Source organism: Ricinus communis, chromosome 4, assembly GCF_019578655.1.
Source record: "Ricinus communis isolate WT05 ecotype wild-type chromosome 4, ASM1957865v1, whole genome shotgun sequence".
Lineage (NCBI taxonomy): Eukaryota > Viridiplantae > Streptophyta > Magnoliopsida > Malpighiales > Euphorbiaceae > Ricinus > Ricinus communis.
The window spans coordinates 25,928,153-25,947,809 of NC_063259.1; the positions used below are offsets into that span (position 1 = coordinate 25,928,153).

A 19,657-nucleotide genomic window follows, 5' to 3' on the forward strand; every position below is an offset into this window, starting at 1 on the left:
AGTTTGTTTATTTTAAATTTTAAAAGGAAAAGGAAGCCGTAATTCCAAGTTTGAAAGCAGCAGGAAGGGAGAGAGTTCAAAAACCCTAAAAATACAATACAAGCCAGCAGTCAGTGATCATTTTTGGTTGCTTACTTTCCGTCATACTTTTGTCTCTTTTTTTCTATTTAGTTTTCTTTCTCTTTTTCTTCTTGTACGTAAATAATAAAAAAAAAAAAAAAAGATTTCAAACTTGTAATTTGATATAACGTTTACGTTCGTTTGGGACCTATTGCATTAGCTTTCTTAGGTAACCAGTCCACACAACATTCAACCACTCTCTCTCTCTATACGTTTCTTAAATTCTTTTTTAATTATGAATTTTGAGTTTAAAATATAAAATATATAATTTTATTAAAATTTTTAAAATAATAGTTTATTATGCTTAAAAATTTATATTCCACGTGTTCTAGATTAATTATTATTAGTTTAACTCCATGCCAACGTTGTCAATATGTAGGTTAAGACCAACACTGAAATTTGTTGACTATTTCTAATTTCTTCTTGATTCTATTTGCACTGCATCGTTTTGAAAAGTAAGTGTATTTTGCATATATTTTATATTTCCGTATTATTTGGATTGAAGAATTATAAAATTTATTTATTTAAATTAAATATAAAAATAATAAATTTTGGAAGATAAACTTTTTAAAATATATATTTAATAAATAAATTTCAATCCGTATTTTATCATATAATACATTTAGTTAAAAGTTTTTAGAAAATGAAATTAAAATAATAATTTTGTTAAGTTATGTTTTATGCTCATCCTACCATATAAAATGATTCCCTTTTCTTTTCCCTTGGGACATAATCAGAAGAAAAGATGTTTCCTTTTTCTTTCTCGCGGTGGGTAAATCACGACAAAGAAAAAGCAAAAGGGTTTGGAAAATCAATTTTTTCTGAAACTTTATAAGGGAAGAATGTAGTTTGGTTGCTTGGTTTAAGCACATAATCATGGCTCTTTTGATTGTACAAATATTAATTAGGTGCGATTTAGACATCTAAGAACAAATAACTTTTTACCAATTTATTTTCCTCTTCAATTTCAAATCTGAAGCAAATTTTCTTAATTTTTATATATAAAATTATTAATTACAGCAAATTTTGATATACAAATACATAGATTAGAATTTTACTTCATTAATGATGAGAAAGAAAGAGAAATAAAATAAAATTTAAGAAAGCAAAAATCTAAAGATAAAAGTAAATATTATCTGCAAATGGGGGCCCGATGATTGCATGGGCATGTGAACTAACCGGGACCCACATCCATGTGGCTCATGTCCCATTGGACGGACACATTACACATACATATATATAAAAATTAAAATTCCATATTTTTATTAAATTTTGGGGTATAATAATGGAAAGCAGTGCACAAACTGAGAACACCCACCAAAAACACACAATATCGCTTCACATGAAAATTGTCCCTTTCTCCTAACTAAAGGGTACAATCCGTACCAGGCCGTAACACCTCACCTTCCATTATGTTTTTGTAATCCAAATAAAAAACATCATTAGGTATGATCTGAACTATTACTAACTTTAGCGTACATGTTGGAATCATGACCGCCCATTTTCATCCCCTTTATGTTCTTTCCTTTTTTGTGATCCTGTGTCTATTTTAAGCCACTTGATTGAATTGCCGTTTATATTGTTCAGAAACCCACCAAAATTCCATCACATTCCGACTATCACACAAAACTAATATTGAATTTGATTTCAATTGAGTTTCGTTATATGTTCTGGTTTGGAATTGCTTTACTTTAGTATTGCTTGCTGCCCTTAGTACATAATATTAAGTTTGTTTTCTACTTTTGTTTCATTTGAGGAATGGTTACTAGATTTAACACAAACCAAAATAATCTCTTTATTTAATTAATTCACGAGATATAAATGTATAAATCTTCACCTCTGCTGTTTTCGTTTGATCTAGTACTCATAATTAGTTTAATTACTTTAGTGCTAAGTAATTTTTTTTGTATGGATTTGATATTCCTTTTTGCGTTTGATGTCAACCATTACGGATTTGACCTCTAAACTTTTCCATTTATGGAAATAGCTACCGGCAAAAACTAACGTATCTTCTCTACTCTCGCTTAGCAGCAATATAAACATGTAGGGTAACACCGGGACGAAAATAGTTAGCTCACTAAATTAGATTTTACAATATCAATAAAAATTATATTAACACGGTGAAATTTCATAAGCTATTAATAAATACGTTTACTATATTCATTTTTAATTAATTTTAGAATTTTTTTCTCTTAAATTCTAATTATTTTTAGTGAAAAATAAAAAAAATAAAATTTCAACTTTTATTCATCTAATGCGTAGTATAATAATTAGAATTATAGAGGATTATGAAACCAAAAAAAAAGTAGCACGGAGATTTGAATTGTAAACTGTCTGTACTGAATAATATAAATGTTTTAGTACTATCGTTTGTCTGGTATAGAAATTAAGCGGGAGTCAATGGAAGAGTGCCGGAAAATGATACTTCTTCATGCAAAATAAATGTTAAACAAAGAAAAGTTTGAAACTTGGAGAAGAAAAATCTTCGAGAAACACACCAGTGCCACCTCAAAAATCATTAAAGTTTGTACCCAAGAAAAAGGAAACACCAAAAATCTTAGCTTTGACTTCATGACAGACTTTCATGTCATTATGTAGACAAATCAAGTTAATTAAATTGATGGTATGGTATGGGATTACTTTTAAAATACAACTCCAAGAAATTAGAAAAAGAAAATCAGCAAGAGGAAAAGATCGAGTGAATGAGAGAAGATGAGGATGTAAACAAGGAAATGGGATGTGTGGATGAGGATGATTTCAATGGGATATTTGGGTAGAATAAGAAAGAAAGGGAAGGGAAAATCCAGCTCAATTTTGGGTCTGTGCCACTGCCACCTCAAATTTTGTGATGTGAAACAGCTTAAGATTATGTGAATCCTGTTTCTAGCTATTGAATTAAAATCCAAAACTATGAGTTCTAACCTTTTCTCTTGTAGAGATAGCTGTGATTTGTTGCATTTATGTCTTGACTGCACTCACTAATTAGCTCTTCAACAGCTCAATTCAATACATATGGCAGCTTCAGATCTGATTTTCCTTTTTTTTTTTTTTTTTTTAATAATAAAACATATGAATATTCTATTAAAATATTAATAAATTTATATTTTAATATAAAAAATAAAATTTAATATCAAATATCAATAAACACTTGTAAATAAATTTACTCTTATCAACAATTATAATATTAAAATATATATTTTAATTTTATTTAATCATGTTTTCTCTTTGAAATGAAATGGATCAGTGAGCCATTTTTAACCCAACACAGCATAACAGTTTCACTGATCTGGGCAACGGCATGGCATGGCTTTTGGCTCAGTTAAGTGTCGGACACCAGCAAAGAATGGGGCAACGAACAGAATTGGCCCCCTCTTATTAATTCATCCCACTGACTTAGAATAAATGCAAGCCAACAGAAGCACATGAGATGCTTGCAGTGCTCTCCTCATATGGTTTAGAACTTGGATTCCTCATACATCACTACTTGTTTTGCTCTTTATCATATTCATGTCTGAGAGATGCCAACTCTTCAAAATAAATAAGAAATCATGGATCAAATAATAATACTACTTTTATTGATCTTGATGTCCTGTAAAATGAATTCATTTTTGTTTCCAAAGAGATTCTGTTTTTTCTTTTTCAAATAATAATAATTAGCACCATGTTGTACATATTATTTAATGATTGAATACCTGCTTTATAATCGTTAGATTATATGGGGAAGTAAATCCGACCGTTTTAATTTATTAAATTGCATTTTATGGTTTAATGAATTTATTATAAAGAAAGGCAATATGTTAATGCATGTGTAAGTAGGCAAAGCACTAATGCATAAAAAGAGAGAAAGGAAATGACTTTAGCAGTCGAGACTTTACAAATTATCACTACAATCATTCAACTTTGTCATGTTCAACTGACTTTTAAATTCTCACTTCAAAGTTCATCCCCAGTTGTTCAAAAGCACAAAGTGATTTTTAAGGAAAGGAATTAAAGAGAAAAGAGAAAAGTATTATCTTTATGACAATACCTATCCAAAAAGCAGCTCCCTTTGGCTTTTGTTTGTGAGTAGGCTGAGGTTTGCTTTTTTGCCAGTATGGGATATTATTGCCTTTTTATCACTTCCACAAGTGGGATTCTTTCTGATTTCTGATATTACGTTTTACATTTTTTTTCTTTCAATTCTTTCATTTTCCTTGCGCTACTTGCCTTGCATTTTGTTCTTTACTTTTATTATATATGTCTTGTTAAGTGCTCTTGAGCCATTGAAATATAATAAAGACAGGTGATTTAGACCCAAAAAAAAAAAAAAAAAAAGAAGAAGAAGAAGAAGAAGAGGAAGAGATTTTTCATTTTTGTAGACAAGAGGATGTGACTGCCACTTGGAATATTGAAGAAGAGAAAGAAGAGTCGGGCCTCCTTGTTACCTAATGTCATTTTCCATGCATTTGAGTGGTCCAAACACTGTGGAGGGAACAATCATGGAAAGACTATCATATAGCTTCCATTAAATATTAAATACTACTATTATAGCTCTTTCTAATTGCTTTCATTTTCAACAAATGAATGCACCCATAAATGAGTTAGTTTCACTTCAACTATATGATGGATATTCTGAATATCAACTTCTATTTGATGCTTGCTTTCCATGCCTTAGTATTAGAGAGAGAAATTATTACAGTCTTATTTAATAAGTTAAAATTTTAGGTGAAATAGTTGTTATAACATGTGAATATGGCCATGGTTAAGACTGCAGTGGAAATCAATTCCTAAGGAAGAAAACACAAAAGAAAAAAAGAAAGAAAGAAAAAGATTTGGAACCTGTTTCTATTCATCAAACTTTTCAGCCTCAAATCCTATTGGATGGGGTAAAAGGGCTTATAAAAACAGGAGAAAATATATCAGTAATGATAGATAAAGTCTCACATCACATGGAGTAAATTTGGTTAATTCTAATATGTCCCTATAAATTAATAACAGGCCTGAAAAGGAAGCAAACTGAATACTGAATAAAGGAAATTAAGCTCCAAGACAAGGAGAATCGGCTTGTCTGAAGAAATACTTAAAAAGAGAAGGACTGCATAGTTGAAGCACATGTTTTATACACTTTACAGCCCGACGAATTTTGGCTCAACTTCCTACATTTACTCTTAAATTCTTCAGACATTGCTAATAAACTAAGCTCGTTTTTGTTGTTTGTATTTTGTTAGTCCTCTCTTGTTCTCATTTAGATGTGTTTCTTTCTAAATTCTAACCTCACGTATCATGTTATATAGTAGTAAGTAATTCCAATTTGGAAAAGGAACAAGAAGAAAGGGCAATATCAGATCTGATCATATAAATACGGTACAAAGATGACCTATTGTGCTACAAAATTTTAATTCTTCCACATACAATATGACTAATACCAACATTCACATAATGCCAAACACGAACTTGATGATAACCTAATTCTAAACTTTAACTTACGAATAGATGAAGCATATGCTATTGTCTTTTTCATTGCTTGGCCGGATATTAGGAATAAGCAGCTGGCAACAAGACATGAACTCTTGGAGTCGCTGAAAAGGGTTTTTAGTATATGCAGAAGGAGCGTTATTGGGCTTAAGACATTATTAGCCTGTGTTGTTTCCAACGAGGCCATTCATCGACGGATCAAATGACAGAACCAACCAAGTTTATAGTTGGGGTTTGAACATGACCGGTTTGTTTTCTTTTCATATCTGTTCAAGACAACTCTCAAAGGACATGTCTGGAACACCTTGAAAAAGAAAAAGAAAAAGGAAATGAAAATGAAAATGAAAATGAAAATGAAAATGAATGAATGTCTAAAATCCTAACATTCCTATCCCAAAGACATTTTTAAGATGACTAACTAAAACTCAATGGTAATTGCAGAAATCAAATATATAAATAAATATCATTTCCGCTGAACTTCAAGGTATTCAAATATACATACTGTATATAATAAATAGTTTCCTGTATAACAAACAAGTGGAAGCCTATTCCACTTCTAAAGTATACCAAACGATAACCTAAGTACGTAGCATCCGAATTAAAAGCAGAAGATGCTAAGCCAAAAATGACAGGAACTAGGTTGAATTTGTCTACCTTGTTCCTTCAGTTAGAATGAAGCCACATCAAACGACCCAATGCAAGTAAGCCAACCAACACCAGATACACTGAACCCTCCACTCCCCTCCACTCCCCTCCCCTCCCCCCCCTCTTTCATCCTAAAGAATCCTATATTTGCAATCTATAACAGCGTAAAAGAACCATATTTACATCCAATCAGTATTACAGTAACTACACAAGCCAATCTAGTACACTTCTCTCTCCAAAGCAATCGGGCATCATGAAATTCCTCCCAAAACTCTTCTTAGCTCAGATTTCTGTTCTGAGGTAAGTCTCGATGGATACCTTACATCTATTTTAATTCTCAAGTTGCCCTTCTTCCCAGGTTCTCTTGAAATTGGCATTCCTTCATTTGGGACCACTACCTCAGCACCAGGTTTGACTATATCTGTTAGTGGGATCATCAGATCCCTACCATCGAGGGTAGTCAGGTCAAGGGTCTTACCTGTTAGGGCCTCCAGCAGTGTTATCTCCTGGTTCACTACTAAATCATTGCCATCCCTCTTGTAAATAGCATGTTGTTTTTCGTCAACCACAAAGATAAGATCTGCAGGAATAATGCCAGGCTCCTGGTTACCCTTCTCAGGAAATGTGATTTTTGTGCCCTTCTTCCAACCAGGTTTTATCTCAATTGTCAGTATTTCTTCAAGAGTTCGAACCTTACTGCAAGAAAAATGTTCACATACCAAATCAATGTTAAAAGGCAGAGAGACAAATAAATTTATCCAATCTCCATCAATGCAGACTTCACAAAATGATTAGATACACATGAAAACAGAATAACCCATTCCTCATTCTATCTCATATTCACAGTAACATAAATTTATGATATCTTCATTGCAGTACTTGTTTTGATCTAGAAAACTTTTGGATTCTGCCCACAAAATCTCACTTCCAATACTATGAATTTGGGGAAGAGAAAACTTCTGATTAAAGATGCCTAATGATCTCACAGGTCAGAAACAGATTTCATCTCCGTTTTTCTTTTAGTTTATTATTGTACTGGAGAAAGAGAGCATTTGCTTATTCATTTATTTTGTAGTAAAAATGGTTCACTACTTAAAAGGCGTTTATTATCATATATTGCTACATCATTTCCTTCAAAAACCTTGAAGGCTTTCTATTTCGACTTCATATTCATGTTCTTCCATTTGTTGTTCAGAAAGCAGGCAACAACCATGCGGAAAATCCTTTAAGTTGTAAGATATGATTGACTTGAAAAGAAACAAAGTTACCAGTATAGAATAACACATTTTGTTTGAACAGTAATATTAGCTGCACTAGCAACCAAACTGGGGGGTAAATAGAAAATAGAGAGAGAGAGAGAGAGAAGGGAAAAAAAAAGAAGCAACTAGATTGTTTTAGCTTTCTGGCAACCCCACAAATCCTGTCATGAAAGAAGTAAAAGGGGCCTATAACCTTAAGCACAGAGAATCTGTCTATCCAACAAAATTCCCCCTTCATTTTGTTCATGTTACAGGGCCAATTAGTCTTCATTCTTTAGTAGATCGTGCTGCTTGAATCTATAGTATAGGTAGAAAACTTCCATCTTGTTCATGTTTGCAACATCTCTAGACTGTTCCATGTCATAGTAGCCTAAAGGCCAAAGAATACATAAGTAGCAAAATCACACTCATTAACATTACCTATATAAATATCAGCAACAAAAATATGGCAGCAAAATACTTGACCACAGTCAGTGGTAAGGATGCTTTGAGACATTTTTGAATGTCAGTTAATACTTGATATAGATGAACCAGAAGAATTAGAAGGAACATTATTTCTCTAAAATCCAGAACTTCTCTCACATCTTTATCTACCTTCATAATATTGCATTTCTCCTAGTTTGATCCAATCCAGAGAAGAGAGACCTTTAACTAGGGCGATAAAAACCTTCAAAACTTTAATTTTCGTCATGTTCACTCCTTCACAAAAAGAGCTCTGCTCTCCATATTACAAGAAACACGTTGACCCTGGCATTAGATCAATTACCTACACAAACTTCGTAGCGTTTTTTAACAATAAAAACACTCTGAATGAAACCACATAAACAGGATGACAATCTCTAAGTGTCTTTACATAAAAGCAAAATGCATATCAGTATTGCAGGGTTGCCATTTACTACTGTTCATTGATTGCCAAAAACCACACCAAATGGAAGTGCTGTGGTTTTAAAGAAAAAGAACAAATGTCAAAATAATGGAAGAGAGTGAATCAACTAGTATGTTACATAAACAAAATTTACAATGTCAAGAAAACATAAATTCCAAAACTGCAAAGCATCTCCCATAGAGTATAGCATTTTGAATGGCACTCAATTGTGATAGATGTATCATGTTCTGGACAAATGACTTAAACACGGTACCTTTTTCCCTTTAACTAACAGTAACAGTTATAACAAAGGCATCAACTGAAGGAGCTCTCATGCAGATTATGAATTTGCAGAAGAGTATTATCCCCAAAAGAAAGAGATGATTGAAAAATTTTACAATGTGACAACAAACTAAAAGGAGCTTTTCAATTAGCCAAATCCATGTGAAAGTATAATAGCCACTTCTCTTTACACTTCTCCAGGTGTGATTTCCAGAAGAGTTTAAGTTTCTTCTCTAAGTTATCCAAAACAGGCAAAGAATATAACATGGCCTTTATGCGTTATTCTACAATGTCAAATTCACCAGCATTAACCTCCAGCATCTGAATTCTCTGCTTAAGAAATTGTAATCTTGCGAATTACATCCGGAAAACTTCAAAGAGTTTGCACTAACTAAAAATTTTAAAAATGTAATTAAATGGTCTCTATTGTGTGTGTGTGTATTGTTAATTTGTTTATTTACAGATAGACCATATGTTTACCCAAATTCTTCTTCTTTTCATCAGATTTCCAGGAATCCCCATAGGCTTTCCCAAATAATGAAACATTCTGGAAGGGCTTTAATCATCCGAATTGCATAACAAGGCAAATAAATCCTTTCCATGTCCATCCTTATTCTCCAAAAGCTGTTTGCTCTTTGCTCATGTTTATATGAAAACTCCTACACAATGTCATCCTCTAGGGACAAACATATTGTGGAATCATACAGGGAAACTCAAAAGTTCAAATATATTTTCATCTCCCAATCTTAAGGTTTTCTTCTATAAATACCATAGCACCACTTCATTACCATTGACATGGAATGAGAACAGCTTTTGACCAAAGGATCCCCTTTTAGTGCTCCCCTAATATGCTTCCATGACCCCCACACAACAATAATGTCTGTTGGATCTAAAACCCAGCCATTGTGATCTCTCTCAAATTTGCTGTCACCATTCTCCAATAATACTCTTCTCTTTCATAGTTCTCAAAGACCACTCACCAAATAAAGCTCCACTGAAAATCCCAAGAGCCTTAATACAGTACCAGTTCACACCAAAATGTTCATCAAGTGAAACTTTACACAGTTGTTTTGACTAGTAACAGAACACATTTTCCTTGAGCATATCCAATTGAAAGGTGCGAACTCAGTAGGCTATAAAACTTTTTCTAAATTCTAACCCAAGGATTTCCTAATAAACTATTTGACCAACTGGTAATCCAGTCTCAGCTTGAATAAGGACATTGCGCCATCCAATATAACCCTAATGAGAATATTTAGTGCTTCTATATCCATAAAAATTTAGAACAATCAGCATTCACAACGACCCAAACATGAAGCAACAAATAAATGTAAATATTACACCAAGAAATACTCACACAAAACCTCTCAATTTCCAAAAAAGAAAAAGAAAGAAGGGAAAAAAACTTACCCAGAAGCATCATATACATCTCTCAAAATGCGCATTTTCTTCCTAGCACCTTTAAACAACTCCTCCAAGCTACACGGCAATACATTTTCAATAGCAGCAGCTTTTCTCGTTTCTCCATGTGCATTTCCATTATAATAATTCGTCTTACTCCTATTAAAAAAACCACCGCCACCCTCCGATCCAAAAAACTCCTCATAAATATCCTCGGCATTCCTAAACGACGAGGGATTGGGATGCTGCTGTCTCTGGTAATAATGCCTCGAAGAAGACGAAGACGACGACGAGGAGGAGGAGGAGGAGGAGGAAGGAGGAGGAGGAGGAAACTGACCGGATTTCAAAGCCTCTTCGCCGTACAAATCGTAGATCTGACGTTTATATGGATCGGTGAGCACATCGTAGGCCTCGGATATCTGTTTGAATTTAGCCTCAGCTTCTCTTCTTTTAGGGCTAGGGTTTTTGTCGGGATGCCATATCATTGCCAGTCTCTTGTATGCTCTTTTGAGGTCGTCTTCGCTCGCATTCCTGTTCACTTTTAGTATGTTATAATAATCTACTCCCATTCTTCTTTTCTGGGATGGTCCAGATGGTGGTCCGGTCGGTGATTGGAGACCGTTTGTTCGGAGGCAGAAAGGTGAAAAAGAGGGGTGATCTGACGGTTACGAGAGATTTATAGTAAGGAATGCTGAATGGAATGAAATGGAGGAAAGGAACTGAAAGAAAGAGGTGCTGAAGGGAGAATCAACAAAACCAATATCGATCGTGGGGTCCCTCTTTAACGTGCACTTAAATTTCAGTTTGATTTTATTTACTACTATTATTATTATTATTATTATTGTGATCTCTTGGGCCCAATCTCAATCTTTGATCTGGCCCACTGTAAAGGATTTTGGTTTCGTTGTCATTACACCAAATGCATCGACACAGGCGGAGGATTTCGGGCAACTGATTCGGTTTCATGCCATTAAATTAAATTTATTAGATTTGTTTTTTTTTAATTATAGATAATATGGTGAAAAATTCAAAAATATTTATGTTTTATCCTACCGATTATATAAATTTTATTAAAAAATCAATTTTATTCTTTATTAAAAATAAAATTTTTATAACATTGGTTTCATATCACACCAAATAATTACCCAAAGTTTTGTGAATATATTCTAAATTGTCCATAATTATAAGAAAAATAATATCTTATATATGGCTAAATATAAAAGTGGAATATAAACTTAATTGAGGTTTGTTGTGTTGGCATGATTAGTTGCTTTCTTATATGGAAGGCATCAATTTCAAAGGGGAGTTTAATTATTAAAATCAATTATGCCTTGCAAGGAACAACCAGAAGGGTTGAATTGTTGGTGCTTGTTCCAGCCACAATAGGATTTTTGAGGTGGACAAATGTTAGGCTGTGCAGTCGTGGGGCTTGACTTTTGTGTGCACTGGGAAATGGAATTTGGGATTAGGTTGAAAAATCATCGGGAGATCTAACAACAGACAGATAAATATGAAGAAAGCAACAATTAACTATGAAAGTCGCCAGGGTTAGCCAACTCCCTGTGTCTTGGAATTTGGATTAGTTGGCTTGCTATGCTATCATGCGCAAGCAAATCAGCCAACTTGACAGCCTATAACTAGTCACCATCAAAATTTTGTTTCTTGTTTCCCTTTCAGATCTTTCTTCAACGTAACACTAATGACACTGGGACCTAAGAACTGGAAACATTTAATACTGGTGTACTATGTTCTTGTTGCAGAATGACAGGTTCTCTCTATCATTGCAAATAAACATAAAAGTTGATAGATGCTCTTCACCATCCCCACTGGAGTAGAACTTTCTGTAATCAATTCCCACTGCAGAATGTAAAAATTGGAATGGATACAATACCAGTAATTCCAGGATCTGGATAGGTGCGTGGCTAAAACTTTTTAGCACTGTCTCTAAGTTTTCATTACAAACAAACAAATTCAAATGGGATTCTGCATGAAGTCAGAAAATCACATGAAAGAAAACCATTTAATGCCCATGAAATGATAAATATACAAAGCCACCAGACACTAGTTTAAATCTGCAATTTATGCCTTCAGAATGCCGAGTTGCACCTAACCACTATAAGCCAGTCCTCTGATGTTTGCCCAATGCTGTCTAAAACCAAACCGAATCTGTCCAACTGCAACCCAAAAATATTCAGTGTGCCTTCTTTAATGAAATTTGTGGAACCCATAAACCAGACGCATGAATGGAATATAGTTGCTAGGAGGAGACAAACATTCAGCGAGCACAAGCAAAATGAGATCATGAATAAATTAGACTGCATAACATTGACCGGTGAGCCCATCATGGAGCTGTAATGAACCATCTTTCATGAGGTTAAGGCTCAAACTCTTGAATCTCTCTCTGGAATACTGCCGAGATGCCTTTCTCCAATCAGTTCCAGCTTTCATCATAACAACAAATTCTTCATAACTGATGCATCCATCCTGAAAAAATGAAAATGAAAACAATAAATTGAGGACTGTACCGAATTATTGTATATAATATAGGGAAAGTTTTCCAAACACTTTGGCAGATATAATTTCCCTAATTTATGGAATTCGATGACCTTTCAGTCATCTTCGCAGAGAAAAAAATCATATTCCAGTTCTAGAGACACTTTGAGATTAATGTTTCCAGAAATGGAACCCGGAGAAAGACAGCAGCGCCCAGAAAGTCATACCTTGTCAGTGTCAACTTCACGCAAGATGTCATGCAGCACATCGTTGTCAGTTTCACCATATTCATCTGCTAAAGCCTCTCGTAGCTCCTCCAATTCTATATACCCACTACCATCTTTATCAAAAAACATAAACGCCCGGCGGATATGCTCATCATTCTCCATCTTCTGTAAGTGAATTGTTACAGCCACAAATTCTCCATAGTCCAGTACTCCATTCCCATCAACATCAGCCTAAACCAAAAATAAATAGTGGATTCCACTTGTAAGACTTAAGCTCAAACCTAGAAAGCCATTAGCAGTTTCCTCACACTAGGATGAAAGTAGTGATGTTCTAGGACTTTGTGCAACCAGAAAAAAACTATGATGGCAAATGCTAATTTGCATCCTTAAATTCATATATATGTTCAGGAGAGAGAGAGAGAGAGAGAGAGAGAGAGAGAGAGTGTGTGTGTGTGTGTGCGTCTCTGCAAGTGCATAGATGGCGTCTTCTTTGATTGTGCATAGCAAGTACTATTTGTTCAGTGCTTGGTGGTGATGCTGTAAATATGAAAAAAATTGTAAACCTTATCAACTTATCATCAATGACAATGACAAACAGGCATCCTTAGACGTGAAAAGATTGATGCTCGATTGATTTGTTGGGAGGGGGAGGGGTAGTGGGGAAGGCATAGAGAGCATTTTGTCAATTCAATCACTAAAAAGGAATATTAATGTTAAAATTTCCAGAGTGCATTTGCACGAAAGATAACACGTCATAACAAAATAATCACACTACAGGAAGCAGACAAAACTTATCATATAGAACTAAATAAGCATATTACTGATAGGCTACCTTCCACAAACAAGGACAAATAAGCAGTAATTCAGGAGATTTGAATTTCCACATGATTTTGCATAGCATGAAAGGTACCTAAATATTGGTTAATCCAAACTGCAAGCTGTAGTTCACTACTTAAATGCGGCATACCGAACTGATAATTCATTTCAGAACTAGCAAAAATTATTAGCAGAAGGCATAATATGACATGCAATATAATGCAAAATGAAGATAGTGCCCACTAAATTCAATTTAGATAATGATAAGCATAAGAGTTTACCGCTTCCATCAGCATCTTTATCTCTGGTTCAGCCAGTTGGGAACCAACCTTGCGAAGACCAGCCCTTAGCTCATTATATGTCACTTTACCATCATTATCAGTATCCATCAATGCAAACATGTCTTTGATTACTTCAACCTCTTCAACCAATAAATGTTCCGCAATTACCTATAGCATTTAATTGGAAATAGTACATATGATTAAAATTGCACAACAATGTAACAAAAGGTCAGAATTTGAGCTGATAATATCACATTAACATAGATGCTTTACCCGCAATGCTTTCTTCTTAAACCTATTCATCAATGAAAACTGCTTTAACCTTGTCCTCACAATGTCTCCCAATGGGACATTTGGAGCCTTCTTAGCATTTTGTAACCAGGAATGATCTATCAAGAAAAGAAATAAAAAGCACAAGTTAGTACAACTCTTCTACAACCACAAACATGCTGCAGGATACATTATACATCTTCACAATAGAAATTTTTTTTGCTGGGAGTACTAAACATGTAACAAAGCTTGATCAGACTGAGGCTTTTGCATTAAACAAATAGGTCAATTCGTGCAAATATTATTCTTCTTATGCCAAAGGTGTCATCAACAACAGACACAGGCATTGAACAAAACTCATATACTTTTGAGAGGTGAAGGCTTAGTTATTATGCTTATGCTCAATTTACCATTAAAAAAAATGAGTCATACACAAATTTCTCATTTGTATCAAGTTGATTCCCTCAAACTCATATTACCATTAAATCTTGAAGAAGTACATCAAATGCTCTATTGTTGCTTGTCTGAAGCAAATATAAGCTAGAAAGTAGAGAGAAACTTATACCATCTACCTTTTCACGCTTAAGCCCAGAATGAAATCCTGACAATATGTTGTGCACGAAATTCTGGCACTCATCACTTCCTTTTAAACACATATTTTCCCCCGAATAAAGAGAAAATCACAAAAATGTGCAAACAGCAAACTATACAGCATAGGAACCAGGTAAAACCCACTCTTAAGAACTCGACAAAAGACTTACCAAGCACCTGCTGAGCCGTCAAGCGCTTTTTGGGATCTGCCTCCAACATCTGCCGTACAAGACTCTTAGCACTATCTGAAATCTGAGGCCATGGTTCCCTCTTAAAATCAATCTGTCCCCTCAAAATTGCCAGAGCAACACCCTGCTCAGTCTCTGCCATAATCAATAAAAAGGACCAACTTTATAATCTAAGCCTAAGCCAAAAGGTAATCACCAGTGTACTAGTACTAAAATCATCAATTACATACCTGCCCAAAATGGAGGAACACCACATAATAAAATATAAAGTATTACTCCAGCACTCCACACATCAACCTCCGGTCCATAATTCCGCTTCAACACTTCCGGCGCCATGTAATATGGACTCCCAACAATCTCTGAAAATCTCTCCCCTGTCAGAAACATTCAGATCTGAGACTTCCTACCAGAATCATGTAAAGAGAAACATAAAAGATAGGGGGACGGAGACGGTAAATTGTAAAAATATACAAAGTCGTTTGCATCCTTGACCCCTTAAATCAAACTTCAATAAATAATCAAACAAAAGAAAGTACAAAATTATCCGCCCAAAACTCCAAATTCTAACAGTTAACTAAGTCCCAGTTAAAACCCAAACTCAAGGTTCGAGCACTAGATCCAGCTATAAACCATAATCAAAGAAAACCCAGTTCACAAGCTAACTGAATACTCGATCACCACCAAAAAATCATAAAGTCAATTTTTTTTTTCTGAAAGAAGAATCATTAAAGAAAAATGTTTCAGAAAAAAAAAATGATAAAGTCTGAAACGCAAAGTTCAAGCAGAGAAAAATTCCTATAATCAGATAAAACCCACTTCACAAAGTTACTCAAATATACAGCCACCATTAGAATCATCAAGCCAAAATCATTTTGGTAAAAATTCTAACAAAAATGATAACTAAATATTGAAAAAGGAAAACTCAAAAAAAAAAAGAAAAAAAAAAAAAAGAAAAACTGGCTTGAAAAGCCCACTTCAGAACCACAACTCAAATACTTAACCATCACTAAGAAAATCATCAAGCCAGAATCTTTTTCATGAAAGTAATAAGAAGGACGATAACTAAATATTAAAAAAGAAAAAAGAACCTGGCTTGAAAAACACGGAGAGACCGAAATCAATAGCTTTAAGAACAGAGTTCTCCTTTTTATTAGCAAAAAGGAAATTCTCAGGCTTCAAGTCTCTATGCATAACGCCATTCTCATGACACATCCTGACAACTTCAGCAATAGTTCTAGCAACATTAGCAGCAGCTCTTTCACTATAATGACCTCTAGCAACAATCCTATCAAACAATTCACCTCCTTCACATAACTCCATAACCAGATGGACATTTTCATTATCCTCATAAGTAGCTTTCAACTTCACTATATTAGGATGGTCAGGTAAATTTGACATAATAGCAACTTCTCTTCTCACATCTTCTATATCAACAGCTGTCCTTAGTTTTCTCTTTGAAATCGACTTACATGCTAATCCATCTTTAGTTTCTCTATCAGTACATAAATATGTTATACCAAATTCTCCACGACCAAGTTCTCTGCCTAATATATACTTATCGCCGATCCGAGTCCTGTGGCTAAGTGGAATCACGTCTTTCAAGACCCGGATCGGAGCTGGTGAAGGGATTGTATTGTCTGAATATGGGTTGGGTTTTCCATCTTTTGACTTCTTTTTGCGTCTCTGGTTTGTACGGTGAGTTTTTGTGTCTGGACTTGTGTCCGGTCTTACACATGTGTTGCAGTTACCCATATATAGTGTTTTTCGGGTTAAACGTTACGAAAATAAAAGTGTTTGTTCAGAATGGTGGAAATGGAACTGGGTTTTCTCCGGAATTTGTGTTTGACGACGGTAAGTGGCGGTTCCGGTGAGAGATGATTGATGGGAGGAGGGAGAAGAAAACGCGGGGTTCAGTTGAGGAAAGAGGGGTTTTTGAAAAAACAATGTAATTATCTTTTGTATGAGTTAATCTAGGAGTTTTTTTATTATTATATTAGTAAAATGATTATCTATTGGTTGGTGAATTACTTAATTAGTCATTATTATTATTTATTACTCACTCTAGAAGATATATGATTGAGTTCTTGTTCTTTGGATTGACCTTTGAATTTGCTGAGCAAGGTGAGAGGCTAAGAGCTTAGAATAATGATCTAGTGTATGAGGAACATAAAAGTTGAGGTAGTCTCTCCTGAATGAAGGCTTGTGATCCAAATGTTATACTATTTATTATTAGATTAACTTAATCCAAGTGTTTATGATAATTAAAAAAAGGAATTGGTAATGGGTTTCCAATGTAAATATATAAATTAAGATAAGATTTCCCCCTTAAAAAAAAGGAAGAAGAATGAATAGCCAGTTGCTAAAATAATTATATTATTTGATCAAAATTCAAATAATTTTTTTTTTTAATTTTACTATATTCCTATTCTCTTAGCCTCTTTCTAGCGATTCAACAATTTAACATTTAAAGTAGATGTTTTTCTCATAAAATGTTAAATATTTTCAAGAGATTTGCATCATAAGCTACTTGGAAGAGTGAGGCTATTTTCTTTTTAAAGATGCCAATTATGGTTTTGTTTGGCGTTTGCATGGTGATACCTACAACCAACCACTTTGTCTTAAAATATATTAGTTTTGCCTTAGCATTAGAACCCTTTTCAGAATTATGAGATGATAATCTTCCCTTTTGTTTGGGAGAAAAACGATGGGAAACAGAGGAGGAGGAAGAAGAAGGCATTTTTAGTACCTTTCTTTCCTTTCCCTGTCCTTTCTCCCCTTTCTAAAGAATGGCTTACAATTTATGAGTTATTTCATAAATATAGGATTACGAATTAATAATAATGTAGTTTATACCTTATTTATATACGGGAAAGGGTACAGATGATGATCATGGGACCAAATCAAAAATAAATATTCTTTTTGCAGAGACTGAATCTGCCTCAGCCGTTGATTGATGTGAAGTTTTATACAGATTGGCAGAGTTACAATTGACGGCTGAGATATTCCCGCCGTGGAGTTGTTGAAGTTGGTCACCGGTTGAATTGAAGGTATACGGTGGTGGTAGGCCAGTGGCTCTCAGCCTTGACTTGACCCCTTTTTTTTTTGGATTTGGAATTTGTAAACCAACAAAAGTTTTTAATTTCGTTCTGGACTTTTTGCTTATTCTCTTTTGATAAGTCATAAAACAACATCATCAATGTCCAAAATCACAAAACATTTTATTCAAGAAAATAAGAACACGAAAACCTCTATTTATAATTATTTCAAAAATTAAATTCCCAAAGCTATAGAAAATCCAAGTATAAAAAGGACGATGCCAAAATGCTTTATTTAAGCCAGTACCAATTTATAACAATGTTTTTTTTAATTTTTTTTTAAAGCATAACCCTAAATTTAATTGCAAATAGCATTCCAATTTTATATTGTATGTCCAAAATAAATAATAAGTAATTAATGGGTTGGTTGCAGAAAAGCCCTAATCAAGAAATTAATTAGTCAAATTTTAGCTCAACAATTTCAGCATGGTTTTGTAAATATTAACTATTAACAACTCCTCCATTGACTTATTCTTTTTCAAGACCTACTCTAATTAATCACCCGCTGCCAAACAATTGCCTTTAGCAGTATGATTTCTTGCTTCTCTTCTTTTTCATTTTCCTTCTTCTTCTTCTTATTTGATGATGCTATACTCCATGTTACTAGAATTGATTGGACCCTTTTAAATAAATAATACTATCTTTGACATTTTTGCAATTAATTTATATATATATATATATATATATCCATATGTTCTTGGATATATTAATATTATTTATTATATACTCAACTCTGGCAGGATAATAAAAAACATTTTAAAAATATACAAAGTACTTAGAGTTTTGTTTTTCATAAAAATAAAAGGAAACAAAGAGAAAGAAAAGAGAAATGCAGTTTCTTGTTTTCCTTTCAATATACATAGTTTGTGTCACATATTGAAGATGGAGACTGCAGGGGAAGAGGCATCCCCTAATTTAATACAAGAAAGACAGAGACAGCAATAGCATAGAGACTGGGTCAAGATGAAGAAATTAGAAGCACAAAAAAGTCCTAAAGCAACTATGAACATACAAATCTCAATTTTCTACCCACCTATTTCCATGGAAATTTCTCAAGGTATACATTCCACCTTCAAAGTCAAAAATAGAAAACTAAAAGAAAAAATTAACCCCACCATACAGGCAAGATCTTTCATTTCCTTTTCTTCCCTTGACCTCAATGAAATACTGCAACTCTTTCTCCTTCCAACTTCAATTAAAACCATTTTTCTTCTTCTTTTGCTTGCTGTTTGAAACCAATTCATTACAAGAGTGTTTTAGTAATAATAGTTTTCAAAATCACTGCTGTTGCTTATCTTGAAAGCCCTAACACCACCATAATTTGGGCATCAATTGCACATTAGCCCATTAATGGCCATGCATAATTAGTAACTAAATATAGCAATAATTATATATAGATATACATATGATTTACATGTAGTTATTTAGCTCCTTTTCTTTTTTTAATGTTTCAATTTAAATTCTTTAAGTTTGTATGACATGTAATGCAATGGATGCAACTCCCATAATTAGTATGACCTTTTATGATGCTTTAAACAATCAAAAGTCTCCTTTATCTTTTTCTTCCCCAAATTTTTCATGATTATTTCATGTGTCTTTTGATGCTAGCTTAATTTATCAGAAAAAAGTTGATTGATCTGTAAATAAAGCCCAAATCCTCTCACCTGTGC

General features: G+C 33.8%; 2 protein-coding genes across 2 annotated transcripts; both read right to left on the reverse strand.

Annotated features, from left to right (window-relative positions):
- Window positions 1-6,329: 6,329 nt before the first annotated feature.
- On the reverse strand, window positions 6,330-10,799 carry LOC8258167 (dnaJ homolog subfamily B member 1). Its single transcript, XM_002511461.4, has 2 exons — window positions 10,036-10,799; window positions 6,330-6,915 (listed from the first exon to the last, which is right to left on the reverse strand). The coding sequence occupies exons 1-2, from the start codon at window positions 10,593-10,595 to the stop codon at window positions 6,471-6,473; spliced, it is 1,005 nt and encodes a 334-aa protein (XP_002511507.2). The 5' UTR covers window positions 10,596-10,799; the 3' UTR covers window positions 6,330-6,470.
- Window positions 10,800-11,853: 1,054 nt separating this feature from the next.
- On the reverse strand, window positions 11,854-16,849 carry LOC8258166 (calcium-dependent protein kinase 10). Its single transcript, XM_002511460.4, has 7 exons — window positions 15,981-16,849; window positions 15,123-15,266; window positions 14,875-15,027; window positions 14,117-14,232; window positions 13,844-14,011; window positions 12,747-12,977; window positions 11,854-12,510 (listed from the first exon to the last, which is right to left on the reverse strand). The coding sequence occupies exons 1-7, from the start codon at window positions 16,642-16,644 to the stop codon at window positions 12,337-12,339; spliced, it is 1,650 nt and encodes a 549-aa protein (XP_002511506.1). The 5' UTR covers window positions 16,645-16,849; the 3' UTR covers window positions 11,854-12,336.
- Window positions 16,850-19,657: the final 2,808 nt, after the last annotated feature.

Excerpts from the sequence above, each read along its gene's own strand:
- LOC8258167 (XM_002511461.4), bottom strand. The coding sequence starts at position 10,595 with ATGGGAGTAGATTATTATAACATACTAAAAGTGAACAGGAATGCGAGC. Across the intron at positions 6,916-10,035 it reads GATGTATATGATGCTTCTGG|TAAGGTTCGAACTCTTGAAG; the intron begins GTAAGTTTTTTT and ends TTTTTCTTGCAG.
- LOC8258166 (XM_002511460.4), bottom strand. The coding sequence starts at position 16,644 with ATGGGTAACTGCAACACATGTGTAAGACCGGACACAAGTCCAGACACA. Across the intron at positions 14,012-14,116 it reads TTAAGAAGAAAGCATTGCGG|GTAATTGCGGAACATTTATT; the intron begins GTAAAGCATCTA and ends TAAATGCTATAG. Across the intron at positions 12,511-12,746 it reads GTGAAGTTGACACTGACAAG|GATGGATGCATCAGTTATGA; the intron begins GTATGACTTTCT and ends TCATTTTTTCAG.